The sequence below is a fragment of the Ambystoma mexicanum genome, chromosome 8, assembly GCF_040938575.1.
Source record: "Ambystoma mexicanum isolate Mex_15411 chromosome 8, UKY_AmexF1_1, whole genome shotgun sequence".
Lineage (NCBI taxonomy): Eukaryota > Metazoa > Chordata > Amphibia > Caudata > Ambystomatidae > Ambystoma > Ambystoma mexicanum.
Window position 1 is genome coordinate 218,755,119 of NC_090929.1, and position 14,965 is coordinate 218,770,083.

At 43.7% G+C, this 14,965-nt stretch overlaps 1 protein-coding gene across 1 annotated transcript in view; it reads right to left on the reverse strand.

The window, feature by feature from the left end:
* The window catches only part of ADAMTSL2 (ADAMTS like 2), a 329,265-nt gene that overhangs the window by 194,898 nt on the left and 119,402 nt on the right, over positions 1-14,965 (reverse strand). The window contains exon 3 of the mRNA XM_069609632.1: positions 7,143-7,285. Within this exon, the coding sequence (XP_069465733.1) occupies positions 7,143-7,285 (143 nt within the window). The remainder of the gene's footprint in view (positions 1-7,142; positions 7,286-14,965) is intronic.

The window sequence follows — 14,965 nt, forward strand, 5'->3', positions numbered from 1 at the left end:
GCCTTATCAGATGGTGGAAATGTAGTGTATTGTGAGTGCCTTACTACATCGATGTGGGACTCTGTGCTCATATGCCGTTGCACTGGTTCTGTGGCGGGTTGGTTGGTGGGGTGGATATCGTACAATGGCTTCATCATTTCCGCCCAGTTGGTTCATGCAGTCACCCACCTCATGCCACCAATGCACTGGCATGACACAGTCAGACAACTCACCAGGCAGCCGGGCACGTCATCCTGCATGTCGCCCCATGTGGCACGGTAGCGTGGTAATCAGCTGGGCCATTGAGTCATGAGTTGTTCTTTGATGTTGCTCCCATCCATGTGTGGTGTTCTTGGTTGAGTTGCATTCCGTCTGCACGTAGGGGGAGTGGTATTGTTTGCAGTTGCTATCCGCCACATGCATGCCATGCTGGTCCACCTACGACACATGGGTGCTGTCAGGGACACCAATGTCATTTGGCATACCTGCAGATGCATGGGGGCCAACTTTACTGTTGTGTGTCTCCTGGGTGGTCCATGTTGGGGATTGGTGGGCCCTTGTGTGCTTTGGGAGGTGATATAGAATTTTTTTGGTGTCCGTGTAATGGACGGTTGTGACATTCCATGCATGGGCACCACTGTGTGCTGTTGGTGCCTGTGGCATGGGTGTGGGGCACAGGCTACACCGTCTCTTGTGCCAGGATAGCAGTGTGTATTTGTATGCTGCTCGCTTATCTCAGTATGTCTCGGGCAAATTATGGTGGGGACGGTGTCACGGTCAAGGTGGTCAGGGGTGTCTCTCTGCTCAGGGGTTTCCTTGAGTGACCGGACATGCTGCGTGGGAATGGGGGCTGCTGGGGTGGTGACAGAGACTGCACTGGTGCTGCATGCACGGCCTGTCTCCCCCTCGTTCTCCCACTGTGTCTCCTCAATGGGGGGGGCCTGGTATTGTTGGTGGGGTTTTTGTGGTTGTGCCCTTGCTGGTTCTATTGGTGTCATCTTGGTGTGGGCGGGGGTGTGGTGTGTGGCTGAGTTCCTTTTCTGCTGTGGCAGACTCCATTGCCTCCACCTGTGCTGATTGTGTGCACCTGTGGCTCTGGGACCCACTGCTCAGGGTTCTTTACTCCTTCTCTTAGATGCCTGTTTGTACTCCATGCCGGTAAGGTACTTTACGGGCTTGAGGAGGCCGTAATTTACGTGTGCTCCGGTTTAGCGGCATGGTGGGGCGGGCGCGCGACCCAAAACCAATAATTACGGCATCGTACTTTACGGTGCCGTAAATAGCGCTCTGGTTGGTCAGAATAGCCGATAGCGGTCAGCGATGCCGGTAATCCTTTACCGGCATCGTTTTTCCCTTACCTCCAACCTCTGAATGACCCCCATACTGTACAAAGTAAAAGTAATATTTATATAGTGTCCAATTATGTTTTACATTGACTTTTGTGTATGTCATTAGTAGTGTCACAAGTGATGTCATATGTGATATCATATGTGATGTCACCATTCTGGTCATAGGCTGCGCAACAGGGGGTGCGAAGTTAATGTGACTGAATTTCTGGGGTTTTGTTTCGTTAAGTTCTCAATTTAAAGTTCCTGCAACTTTCAAGGTTATTGTTATTCCATAGATTTGTTTTCCGTACATGGCCAGTGGCCACGACCTATGGGCGGGCCCCCTTTATGTTTTAGAACACTACCAGACACCGGCCATGGCCAGTGGGCACAGCCTTTAACCGTGGCCACTGGCCATTTTAAGACACTACCAGAGCACTAGCCATGGCCTTCGTCCATGTCCGGTGTGCACGGCCACTCAATATTTCAAAACACTTGCAACCCATCAATCAAAGATGTTCATCAATCACAAACTAATTTTGACCTGTTTTGACAGTGGTATTACCATGTATAAAATATTGAAGACTTTGAGAATTCACAATGTTTTTAGGCAATGCCCAGTGAGATTACTTTATTTGCAGAGGATTACACACTTTGGATAATCAGCATGCTACAAACCCCTTGTTTTATGGTTGTCTCTTGGTGACTGTTGTGATACATCGCACAACCCCAACTAACCACATTTAAGCAGCACAGAAAAGCGAAAGAAATGACCGTCTGCACAAATAACATATGCCCAGGTACCTTTGCCACCATAGCAAAAATCAAAAGCTGGCATTTATCAATATATGCACAGTATGTGAACATATATCTTAAAGTGAAATATACAAATGTAGTTCGATAGACCTACTCCTTAGAGAAAAGTGTGCAAGACAAAATAGCATTTAACTTTTTAAAAAGTAATCAACACCAGAAAAATAACCTGAGAGAGGAAATGTTTGAATAAATATGCTGGCAAAGTATTAAAGGTGCTTACATTTTAATCCCAGCAATATGTTGTGAAATATTCACTGGAAAACTAAATCCCAATACAAAAAAAAAAAAGAAAAACTGCATGTGGTCTTGTGAGTAAGCATCTACACTGGGAACATGACAATTCTGGTAGCCAAATACTTGAGCAAGCTTGCTAACCTCCATTTTAAAAAAGGGGTTGCGTCCGCCCTCTGAAGAAAAGTTTCACTGGCCACCCACATGTATCCTTTACTTGTGCCCTGAAAAGCAGCAACGTTCTTGCCACATCGTGGGCAGTACTATGGTTGGCAAAAAGTGTAAAATTGTGGCATTAATTGTGGCCTTATTCTCCCCATCTTGACTGTGAGTCTACACATACCAGAATGCAATTCATAAAAAAGGCAAATTGTCTCTGAGTGCAAAACTTTCAAGGGCTGACAGTAGCATGGTTCAAAAGAAAATAATACAGATGGCGTGTGTTATGAGATATTTGAACTGACTGTCTCCTATCCATGCAGTAACTGGGACCGGCAAAGTGAGGAAGGATCCATCCCCCTTAGGCCATGTTTCTCTAAGTGTTCTTGTAAACTGGGCTCATTTGTTAGGCAACGTGTCCTTAGGGGGCTGACCCCCCTCCTTGCTTTCCAGCTAAGCAGTGTTCGTCGCAGGTACTGCTGTGATGGCAAAGCTAATGTTGCTGTAAAAGTATCTTTTTTTAAATGAATTATTGACTGGGAGAATATAAATACCAGAATGCAATTCAGCAAAAGGCAAAAAATGATCTCTGAGTCTAAAACCTTCAAGGACTGACAGTAGCACGTTTTAAAAAAAAGGTAATAATTCAGATGCCAATTCGGTAGTCCATCCATGCAGTGACCAGGACTGACTCTACATAGTTTCAAAGTGGTCATGACGCTATTAAGCTTCAAAGCAAGGAAAGGGCTGGACCATTTTTTCCAAGTGGTCTTGTATGTTTGGTTCATTTATCGGGCAACATGACCTGAGGAGGCTGGCCCCTTTCTCACTTTGAAGCTAATCAGGGTCTGTCCTGGATGGCAATAGTGTCACTGGCCATGGCCTTTGGTCATAGACAGTGATTTTTCACCCCCAACGGAGTCCTTAATAGCCGTGAAAATAGCCAGAAAATAAATGTTTCCTGCCCCCCATGGCTGTCACCAAGTGCCCCAACTCATCTGTGCCAGCTTCCCCCATGCTCCTGATGACTCCTCACCTCCCCTGCCCTCTCCCTTTACCCCCTCAACACACGCTGTTTCTGTGACGCAGTTAGCTTTGAGATGTCGGCTATTTGAGGCGATAGCCAAGGCTACAAAAAGCTATATTTTTCAAACTTTGTCCCTAGACACCCTCTGTGGGGGGCTGTGAGTCCTTCATCACTTCGGGAATTTTGGTCAAATCTGTTACTTGAATCAAAAGTTATTAACAATAGAATTTTGAGAGGTTCCTATACTTAACATCATATATCCAAGACCAGGCACTCAGACCCGAATCCAGTAATACAGGAACTTTGTCATCCATAGTTCCCCTCTCTGAGAGAGCGAAAATATGAATGGATACAGGAAATTGAACTTTGGATTCACAAGAATGTACCGTAATCACGTCTCAGGACCAGAAAGGATGGTGAAAAACATGTCCCAAGCCAAAGTTAACCCGGAGCTTGCTGTAAAGACAAAATGAGAAGGATTTCAATTCACATAATCCCCTTCACTTACAGAGGGAAATCCTGGAACAGTGCTGCGGAACACAAACATTTATTCAGGGGCAGGACGATCATCTTGCTCATCACGCCCAGATGAGCAAGACACAGATGATCTACACCGATCTAACATTTAACACCTATAGAGATGGAGTAAACTATAGCCCTTCAGAGTAGAGCAACCAGACAAAAAGAACAAACTTCCAGAGAAAATAGGAAGACCCGAAGAGAGAAAAATGCATGTTTTCCCCACAGCTGGGGGTATGGGATGAAGAGTCTCGAGCATCTAAACATCCCATAAACATCAGTCAGAGGAGCACCCAGTTAATGAAAATGTATCAATGAATGTATGGGTTTTTTAAAGCGCAAAATGATCACAATTATGTGAGTCAGGGTAGAAGAGGAACTGGTACTGATAGAGAGAGCAAGTGGGGGGAAGTCCAAAGAGGCAGCATAAGTATTTAGTGTAGGGATGCGTGATTGGCAAAGTGCAGGAGTAACATTTATGCATCCTCACCAACCCCTAAAGGGTGTTTACAGTACACCCACCGACCTGCTAAATACAGGAGACATCCAAATCTAACCCCAGAGCAGAGCAGAGACGCCCTCTAACAAGAGGCAGAAGCAAAAACAATTCAAAGGAAATTAATTAAAACCAGTGTCTGGCCTATTTAAAGACTTCCCCTATAGGATAGACTACAAAGGATCCCTGCCACTGAGCATGCCAAGATACGTCCCCTGACCCCTCCATTTAATCAAGCAAAGGTATTCAATAGAATCACTAGATAAGGGTTTTCTCCCTGGACAGCAGTGAAAGATTGGTTTTTGAGGAACACAAAGCTGGAAATTGAGCTATTGAGCATCAGGCGCACTGTTAATGAAAGATGTAATCACTGTAAATTAACTGGCCACCAGAGGTTGAGGAGGAGGCAGCCTGTAAGATCTGGCCAAGGAGGCAGCGACTGTGGGGTGGAGGAGTTGGTTACCAGAGAAGAGAGGATCAGGCATCTATAAGAACTGGAAATCAGTAGCAAGATTGTAGGATCTAGTAAGATGAGGAGTGGAGAAATGGCAAACTGGAGTAGAGGTGTGGAAGTGATACAGGGGGGAGAGCATAAAAGGTGTGTGGAGGAATTGGGCGTTACAATAGGAGTAGAGTGGAGAAGATGGAAGGAAGTGATAGGGGAGGGGTGAAGGAAAGAAGAACTGAAGGAGCAGAGAGAAGAGGAGGAGATAATAATAGAGAAGGGCAGAGGAGGGAAGAACAGTGGTGGATAGGAGGAGAGCTACAATGAAAATGAAAAAGGAGAGATAAGTGAACCTCGCACCAGGCGGAGAAGGTGATCAGGGCATGTTATCCCCAGAGAGAAGAGGTTGAGGCAATGGCATATGAAGAAAAAGAGATCCTGCTTTGGGGAATGAGCACTGAAGTAAATATTGAGTCCTGGCGAAGGAATAAATGAAGAGAGAACTGACCAATCTCAAACTATGAAAAGGGCAAAGAGAGGAAAGGCTAAATTGACAATCCACAGAAACGTCAGAGAAGGGGAAAACTGAGGCCCTCAACAAGGACAGGGCAGAGAAAGCTAGGGTGGTGATGCTCACCATGAAAATGCCTAGAAAGGGGGGAATAAGGATCCAATCAAGGATCCAGTGAGAAATACAGGGTCGTGGCCCTGACCAAAGAAATGGAGGAAGCAATTTAGAAGACTCCCCTTCTGACTAACTCAGAAAGATGACCAAGATAAAAAGTAAACTGGGGACAGAGCCAGGACATAAACCAGCCGGCAGAGTCACAGGAAAACTAACCCTGGAAGAAAGTAAAAATAAATAGTTACCTGTGGACTAACCCAGGAATGATAAAGCCAGAGGAGTTATCTGGGGAACAGCCCCCAGATAGAATGACAGAATGGATTGTGCAGTGTTAAAGAAACTGTAAACACCTCACCATCCGGGCAAAGAAAATAACCTAGTGGGGACATGGACTGGGGACAACATAGACTATCAACATACATTTTGAACATTGTATACAGATTTTTCATAAGTACCATTGAGATTGGTTACATTAAAATAGAGAAATTGTGTGGCAAGCAACTAATTGTTCAAGAGAAATGCACCATATTCAGTCAGATGCCAAATGTCCCTGATGCCCAGCCTTTCAAAAGGTCTATTCAATTAGTAGAATTGAGGTTAGTGATATCACAATGAGGAGATTTCATGGGAGACATTGATCCATGCATGTTCAGAGAGAGTCAATCACAAGGGAAGGGAGAATGAGGCAACTAACAAGCCCACCGCCCATACTTACTGGGAGTTTCTCTCCAGGTGCTCCAACCCTCTACAGGATCAACTACCTACCTTCTGCCTTGATAAAGACTAGGGTCAAAACGTGCATTGGCTCTTGTTTCACCTTCACCTAGCATGCCTTGCTTGGCCTATGAACTATATCTGTTACTATATTAAACCCTCATTGATGACAACAAGTCACGAGTCCCTTCTACATTATTTCAAATATCCAACAACTCAAGAAACTCCAGGCTTCAATCTTTGGTTAAGAACCAACCACCAGAGCCATCACAAAACAAGGTTTGTCATATCATCCAGTAACTATTGATGCCCCATGACATTGCTTATACGAGTACCATTCAGGAGGATAATATCACAGTAGGATGTGTTCATCACGGCTTCATACCCTTGAAAGTCCATCATGACACAGATCACTGCAGTGGCTGGTTTATTTGAAAGATTTGTTCTGGTACCAACTAAATACAAATAGTTAACTTTGCAATCTTTCCAAAAAGCAAACTGTAACAACAGATTTATGCAGCAACACTTTCTTTCTGCTGAATGACTAAGGCACGAAAGACTGACCGTTTCACTCCCCTGTTTCTACAAGCATGTGTTATCCTGAAACTGTCATGGACTTGATATCAAGTTAACAATGAACATCCTTAAAATGTTTAATCAAACTGTGGATACCCGTTGGAATTTATGCTGGTAGGAGTTTGTTCAAACAAGATAAAGACACTGTTTTTAGAGACTACTTTGAAAAGGGTATAATACTGAATTTCAAAATAAAAAATAAAATTAACCACATATTGTGACAGTACCTTTGCTTTAGGCAGTGTCTCTCCTGTGACTTAACTCCTCCACCACATGTCCTTGTGCAGGCTGTCCACTTAGTCCATTCTCCCCACCAGTATGCAGTCACATCAGAGCCTTCTTCCAGGCTGTTTGAGGTTTGTGTGTTATCCTGAATATCACAGTTAAGAAATGCAAATGTTGGCTATGAAAATGTTATACAGTGCAAGCATGTCAGTAGTTCTCAAAAAAACACATGCATCTTTTAATTTGACATGTTTTCAGAAAAGTTAATTGATAGTCAGTCAATATGATAAATAGGTGGATGAAACTTAGTTTATCTAGAACATGTGGGTGCAGTTAATACAATCAGAACGTATATATGCAGCTGGATGCTGCATGTGCCTTTCTGGAGACGTTTAATCGGAAGGAAAAATATAATAGATCCTAGGTCACTCTGGTCTGCCTAGTCTGTGCCTGGTGCTTATCCATTCTCCGTTTGCATGGCATTGGGACAGAATAAAGGACATTGATGGCTTTCCTCCTTCCAGCCCCATTTGTCCAGACCTTTTTGTCTTCATTACAGTGCCTTCGGCCATGGCTACTGTACATGTTTCATCAATAGGTTTCTATGAGGCCCAATAGTCATGGCTTTCGGCTGTGGCCATTGTACTTGTTTCACCAATAGATCTCTTTGTGGCCAAATAGCCATGGCCGTCGGCCATGGCCAGTGACCACGGCCCTTGGCTGTGCCCACTGGAAATATTGACCAAATAGGTTTCTTTGGGGCCCACTATCCATAGCCTTAAGCTGTGGCCATTCTGTATGTTACACCAATACATTTCTTTAGGGCTCACTAGCCATGGCCTTTGGCCAAGGCAAATGGTACTAAGGGCCTCATTCCGAGGAATTCCAAGTACCGCATATTGGGTTCAAGTTTCCTTGAATGGGGAATTACTGGGCCATTCCAACCTTGGAGGACCCGGTTTTTCCCCATTCAAGGAACCCATCCTCATTCCCATTCGAGCCCCCATAAGGCTCAATGGGAATGGGGACCATGCTAACAACGGGTAAAACCAGCCGCCCTTAGCGGGACCTTGTAATGCGGCAGTAAGGGGTTAAAGTAGATGTGTTCATTATCTTCTCTTTCCAGCGGGATTTCCCCAATAATGACAATGATCTACAAATACAGCGGCAATTAACTATTCATGTATTCCCCAGATAATCTGAAAACATTAAAGAATCAAAAACAATTCCGAGTTCTCTTAGGCACTCACCAAGGCCCCCCACCTTCTTCCATGTACCCACATTGCCATCAGCTGCTTTTTCCCTCTCTGCCCCTCACCCATTACCCCTTTTCACTCTTTTGTTTGTGCAACCTATTTTCTGTTCCGAGTGCATTCTACATTGTAGCAGTGGGTTTAATTTTTGAAAAAGCCTCTCTGCTGCAAAGCACCATGGGAGATATAGCTATATTTTTGGTAGCAGGGGGCACCCCTTCTCTGTCAAATATTTTTTAAAACGACTGAATGGATTAACCTTAAACCTATCCAGGAAATTAAGTCAACGTGCAGCAGTTTCTGTAATTGGCTTTGCCAAATATTGACTTTTTCCTATGAGAAAATGAATGGGAGTATGCAAAAAACGGGGGTTGTTTTGCTTTCTTAATAACTTTTTTCATTTTTTAACAAATCATTCCCAAAATGTCCATTCTGTGTGGTAAGGGGGGTGACAAACGTTTGGTTTGGAAAATGTCCTCCAAATCATCATGCAAGTAAAAGTGATTAGCAATATCATTTTTGGATTTCGCATAACTTAAGGTTATCGCCTTAACTATTGGGTGGCGTCCGTCTCTGCACTTTAGTAGGAGTTAGAGTTATGCATATATCATCTTAAAATGAGTAATCTATCACTATTCACACATGTATTTCAGGAGTCAAAACTCCATTAAGAATAGCAAAATCAGGGAGACAAAATACGTTCTGAATCTTATCCAGCGAAGAGCCGAACATGTATATTTTCGATGCTTTGCAAGTAGCCATATCCAAAACAGAAAACATACAGCTGCAGCCAGTTTAGGAGCGAGTAGGGGCATTAGGAGCTTGCAGGCCTTGGAGCATTGTCACCCTAGAAGGCTGCACATTGCAGAAACACCTGGGTTCTTGTTCGTTCTGTGCCCTTTCTAGAGCGTGTTGTGTAAAGTATGGTGCACACCCATCTTTAAAGAGAAAGGGGTTAGGGTAGTTAGGACAACAATGTTGCTGCTGCAGTCAATGCATGACCCATCAGACTAGCCATGTGTCATCATTTGTCAAGCATAGTTTGGAAGCAGAGAAGGTGTTGTAGGACTGAGGTTGATAGAGAAAGTTTGAAGATGTGGGCCATCAGCAAGGGGTGAACATCGGCTGTGCGATTTCTTGAAGCATTTGTATTCTTCCCACTTGAAGAGATGAGCACCTGTGGAAAACCTTTTACATTCTCTTGTATTATTGGAGTTAAAGTTGTTATTCTGTTTTTATTCATTATGTGCAAGGGCATGTTTTCTTAATACATGCGTGTTATTTTGTTATTGAGTTTCTAATTGAGTTTTACTATTAATTTTATAGGATCAAATACAATTGTGTCTTTAAAAAAAAAATAGTCCACTTCCATGAGTAAGCTAGATTTACAAGGATCAGTGGCCTTTTCTCTCATTATTAATTCAAATCCTTATCAATAGCTAAAAAGTGATCTAACTAGGGGAGGGTGGGTGGAGATCAAATAACAGAAGCAATCGGAGCGTGGAACAACACATCCTTTTTTTAAAGAAAAATATGTTTTGGCAACAACAAGAAAAGGGTCTCAGATAATGTTTTATCCTCAGTGGAGGTTATGATGAATAACCTACTCAACTGGGACAACCAGATATTTGATATGCATGCTAGACACTTCTCCACAGGGTACTGCTTGTATATATGGGATTCATATAGAACAAACCTGGCTGGAAATAAACAGAGAACTGTACATGGGGGATATACACTTGGGTGACAGAGGTAGCTGTGATGGACAGGCAGAGCAGGAGGGGAGGGAGTTGTACATAGGGGATGTACACTTGGGGTGACAGAAAGGGTAAGTGATGTCGAGGGAGTTGTGGAGTGTGAGAAGCAGGGCTGGGTATAGTGATCACTGATTGGAGAGATGAGCTATGAAGGGAAGGTTGGTTTGGCTCTTCCTGGAGTTTAGGGTGGTGTATTTTAGACTGATCTGCATTGGCGACTTGTTCCAGAGACAGGGTGCATAGCAGGTAGAGACTTATTTTCAGTGCTTTCCCTCTTTCCGTTCTTTCTTTCCAATCGGGCGTTGTTGTGACTTCAGGTGGTGGCTTGGCCTCTCGAAATGGTGAGTTTCTCAGCCCCGCAGAGTGATATTTTGTTTTGAGTGTTTTGTAGTTGATGCAGTGTGTGACTTGAATATGGCACATGCTTGAAGGGGAAGCCAGTGCAGCTCCATCAGGACTGAGTTCATATGGTTGAATTTGCAGAGTCCTATGATGCTCTGTGCAGCAGCATGATTGGCTTTCAGAGGGGGCAAGCTAGCATGCAGGATTTCTATGAGTAGTGTGTTGCCACTGTCCAGTTGGGAGATGAACAGGGGTTGGACAATTGTTCTGAAGCTCAGAGCAGCTGTTTGCTCTTTCGGGAATTCTTGGTGATGTGAGTTTAGAAGGCGAGGTCACTGTCGATGGTAAAGCTGTGCAATTTTGCACTGGATGGTGTGAATCCATTGGTCTTCAATTCTGCAGGTGGGCATGCTTGGTGGTACTCCATCAGAAGCAAAGCAGTGTCCAGACTGTTGCTTTCTCACAGAGTCTTGGCATGTTTAATCCTCAGAAAAGAGTCCTGACCTTATACTCAAAGCAGATGGGTTGATAATGTTACCCATTTCCTGGATAGAAGAATATTCCGATATGATGTTAGTTTATTGTCAAAAAGCGAAATCTGAGTTTTGGTCACCAGTATTGGGGGATCTTTTCAATAATATAAATCAAACTCGTACTTTTCCCAAAACATGGTGCCATTCAAGGTTGGTCCTGGTACAAACAACCAGGAGTCACTGAGATCTTAATAAGTTTAGGTTGATTACCCTCCTTGATATTAAAGAAAATAACCCAACAGTTTGAAACCTTTTAAGAAAAACGATTATTTGGCCGTTATGATAATGTTGCACATGAACTTAGCAGACATATTTTTTATTTATTTTACTTATTTATTTTATGTTTAAAGCGCAGATCTAGCTTGAGAGCAGCAGAGCACTGTATAAGGTGTGGGTAGCCTGTGCATTGGGTGTACAGTCTGTGTGTCGGATCTGTACACCCATTGGAATTATTCCTTGGTAAGGTGTTGTTGAAAAAGCCATGTTTTTATAGATTTGCAAAATTGGCGAATTGTGGGGGCATTCACAGCCGATATCGGAATCGAGTTCCAAAGAGTGAGTGCGTGACAAGAAAGGTTTTATTTGCTGGTCCTCTCTTTGTGGACAAGTTGTGATTCAGACGATTGGCTGATTTGCTGTGATTTGCTATGCGAGGTTGTGCCACCAGATATGTGGAGCTTAGCTGCCAGGCATACTGACGTGCTACTCATGAATCCTTTGTACATGATACATGCATTCTTGAACAGTATCCTGGCCTGGCCTGGGGAGTAAGCCAATGTAGTTCACATAAAAAGGGGAGATTCAGTCTTTTTGGCTGATACTCATTAGAGGAGCTATATGTGTTGAAATGGCTATTACTATCAGTCAGTGAGACTTTTTTGTAAGATATATATTTTATTATGCATAACACACTCACAGGTGGGACTAGAGCATCTTTACAGTTTAGCATTCGCCAGATAGAAACTGATTGTAATCAGTCGATGCATAGGCGGCCTTTAGGGGATGGAATCGATTATCATAGGATGTGTGCATTAAACGTGTGCATTATCAAAATTATTTTGAAAGATTTTCAAAAATGGCTACCGCTCATCACAGATAATTCTCTTGAGGTTTCAAATGTTCAGAAGGTGAATAGTGGGAACTTGGCACAATAGAGGTTTTTTTGGAACTCCTTCAAAAAGTTGTATTTCCATCGAGAGATCTGAGGGAGCTCTGAGGTTGCTTGAAATATTTCCCTTGATCTACCAAAATCTTCTGAAACCTCTACTTTATTGGACCCTGGGGAAAGGTCAATGCATTACCATTATCAGGGCTAGCTGGTCCGGGTACTTTTTTAATGTTTGAGGTGCGTATGGTGAAGCTTGATCAAAGTAAGAGAAGCGTGTAAAAAGGGAAAAGGACAACAATACAGCCAGAGTACCGTAAAATTAAATGGACACCAATAGTCATCATCAGTGTGACAAACCAACTTCCGGGGTACCAGAGGTCCAGGGGTGAATATCGGTTTCTAAACCATCAATCAGCCCCACGCCTCTAATAAAGCTGAAGGGATCTGAACAGATTGCAATAACAAGCAAATTATGACCCTCCTTGTCCAATTTTGGTAACATGGACGGAACGGCTGGCTTATCTCTGAATGTTTGTGGATGTTTGGTTAGTTGCTACTCAGCAAAAATACAATTATTAACCATTGATAGAATGGACTGTCCAGTCACAGTTGTATCTAAAATAACAACTTTATTTATATCACATCAGATGGTTCTTGCAACACGGTTAAATATAACCCTCCCTGTAAATGCTGAGGACAGACAGTTTCAGGGAAAAGGGATGCACTCGGGATACTGACAGGAGGGTAATCAGTATGGTTAATAACCACACCAGTTTAAGGTTTCTTGGCTTCATCACAAAGGGATCAATTGGTCTTAATGTGTCCCTAGGGGACTTCTGGGAAGGACCAGGGGAACAAAACCACTATGAACTTTGTGCTGTAGGTGTTCTTGGTGCTCCACGGGGTCTAGTTGACTCCACAGCACTTTGCAGGCTTCTGTGAGAGAGTTCAAGATGGGAGTAAGCTGTGGGTATCAGCAAGCTAGACGGTTTGGCGAGCGAAGCTGGACGAATGGCTGCAGGCTGGCCTACACTGCAGCTCAAGGTCAGGAATCACTGTCTCAGTACTGATCGGCAGTTGTGAAGCACTGGTCGAGATGTCTTGGATGTCTTTAAGCGATTGCAGCTTGACAACGGTCAGAGATGCAGTTGATTGCATCACAATGAACTTGACTGGTTCAAAAATGTGCTTTAAGGCAGATGTAGGTAGATGCTCATCGAGGCACTTCTCCCAGCATCTTCAATGGGCTTGTGTTGTTATTTAAGGAGAATGGCCCACAGCTGTGGAGTGTGTTGCAGGCAGCTGCCTTGTCCTTGGCTGTAGGTTCAGAGACGTTATGCCACTTGCTATCCCAGAAGCTTGCTGCAGAGCCTGGCAGGGCATGCTTTGTGCTGGCTGGGCACCAGTTTGGGAGAGGCTGGAGGGTCCTCTGAGTTCTGTATCTCCCTCTGTTCCCTGAGAGATGTTTAAGGGATGGATCTTGCTTCCCTCGTTGGATGTCCTGGCCTTCCTTCACTGGCGGAAGATGAAAGGCAGAATGTACCTTCAGCCAGTATTCAAGTTGTTATTATTTTACTTCTGGTGAAGTCATCAGATTATCTGCCAAAAGAGGGGCTCGGCCCTCTTTTAAAACCAAGTGTGGCACATTGATTGGTGCAGACTACTACTACTTTAGTGAACCAATCCTGAGGTACCTACCAACAATCTCCTGTATGCATGAGGTCATTACCAGAGTTCTTTACAACATGGAAGTTAAATGAGTGATAAAAGGAACATGTGTGCCCCAGAGATAAAATGATCAAACCCTTCTTTCAATAGAAAGAGCTCTGGTCACACTCCCTTGTCATACTAACTCAAACCCATCTTTCTGTCTGCTGTTGATCACAGAGTCTTTCTGGTTAATGGTGGTCTCTGTGGTTGCCATTTAAAGTGGCAGTTCTCCCTTGAAGCTGTGGCAAGACCAGACTCTCTGGCTCCTGCAAACCACATTCTCGTACCTTATGAATGGGGTCCCTCTAGCAGGGTGGCCTACTGTAAACAGCAGACTCAGACATGATAGTTCACTGCCATCGATACTGATAGGAGGTAGCTGGTTTCAAGTTCACACTGTTGCATATGAAAGGTTGTTGGGTTTCCTGCCTCTTTGTTATCCTCTGCAGCCGGGCCCTGTGTGTCCTTGTTTGAAATATCCCGTTGGTATGATAATTGCTGCCACCAGCTGCAGTGTCTAAGAAAAGAACATGGCATATCCATGGATCCTTTGTCAGTTAATCAGGCTGACCATTGCAGGGTGAAGGTTGGTCGTCCCCCTTCCTGGAGATGTCATTTGTCATTTGGAATAGAATGATGTCATGAACCATGGATTTGAAAACCAGGTTCGACCTACTCATCCCTTCATTATCCTGAGATTAATAGAGTGTCACAAGTGGGTAGTAATAGTGACTCTGATTATTACAGCACTTGGATGCTGGAGGATTCTGATATGAAATTCTATATAATCACCAGCATATCAATATTATCTACCTCTAAACTGTGGCTATTGTGTCAAATACAAATTTTCTGCAGCCTTACACTGTGCTATTTTGGAGCTCAAAATGTGTTCCAACATGAGACTAGTAGACTAAAAATCCGGAAGAAGCTTTCCAAGGATATAGTGATGAGTGCCAGCAACACTAATTGCTGTAGGTAGTGAGAGACACACCAAGGCCCTCAACTACATGATGCCAGTAACCACTGATTACATGCAGGTGCCTGTTCACTTTCAATTCACTTCTGGTTGCTTGTGAGATCCTACAATGTTTCTGACCATACCATGAGTGCACATTCATGCAT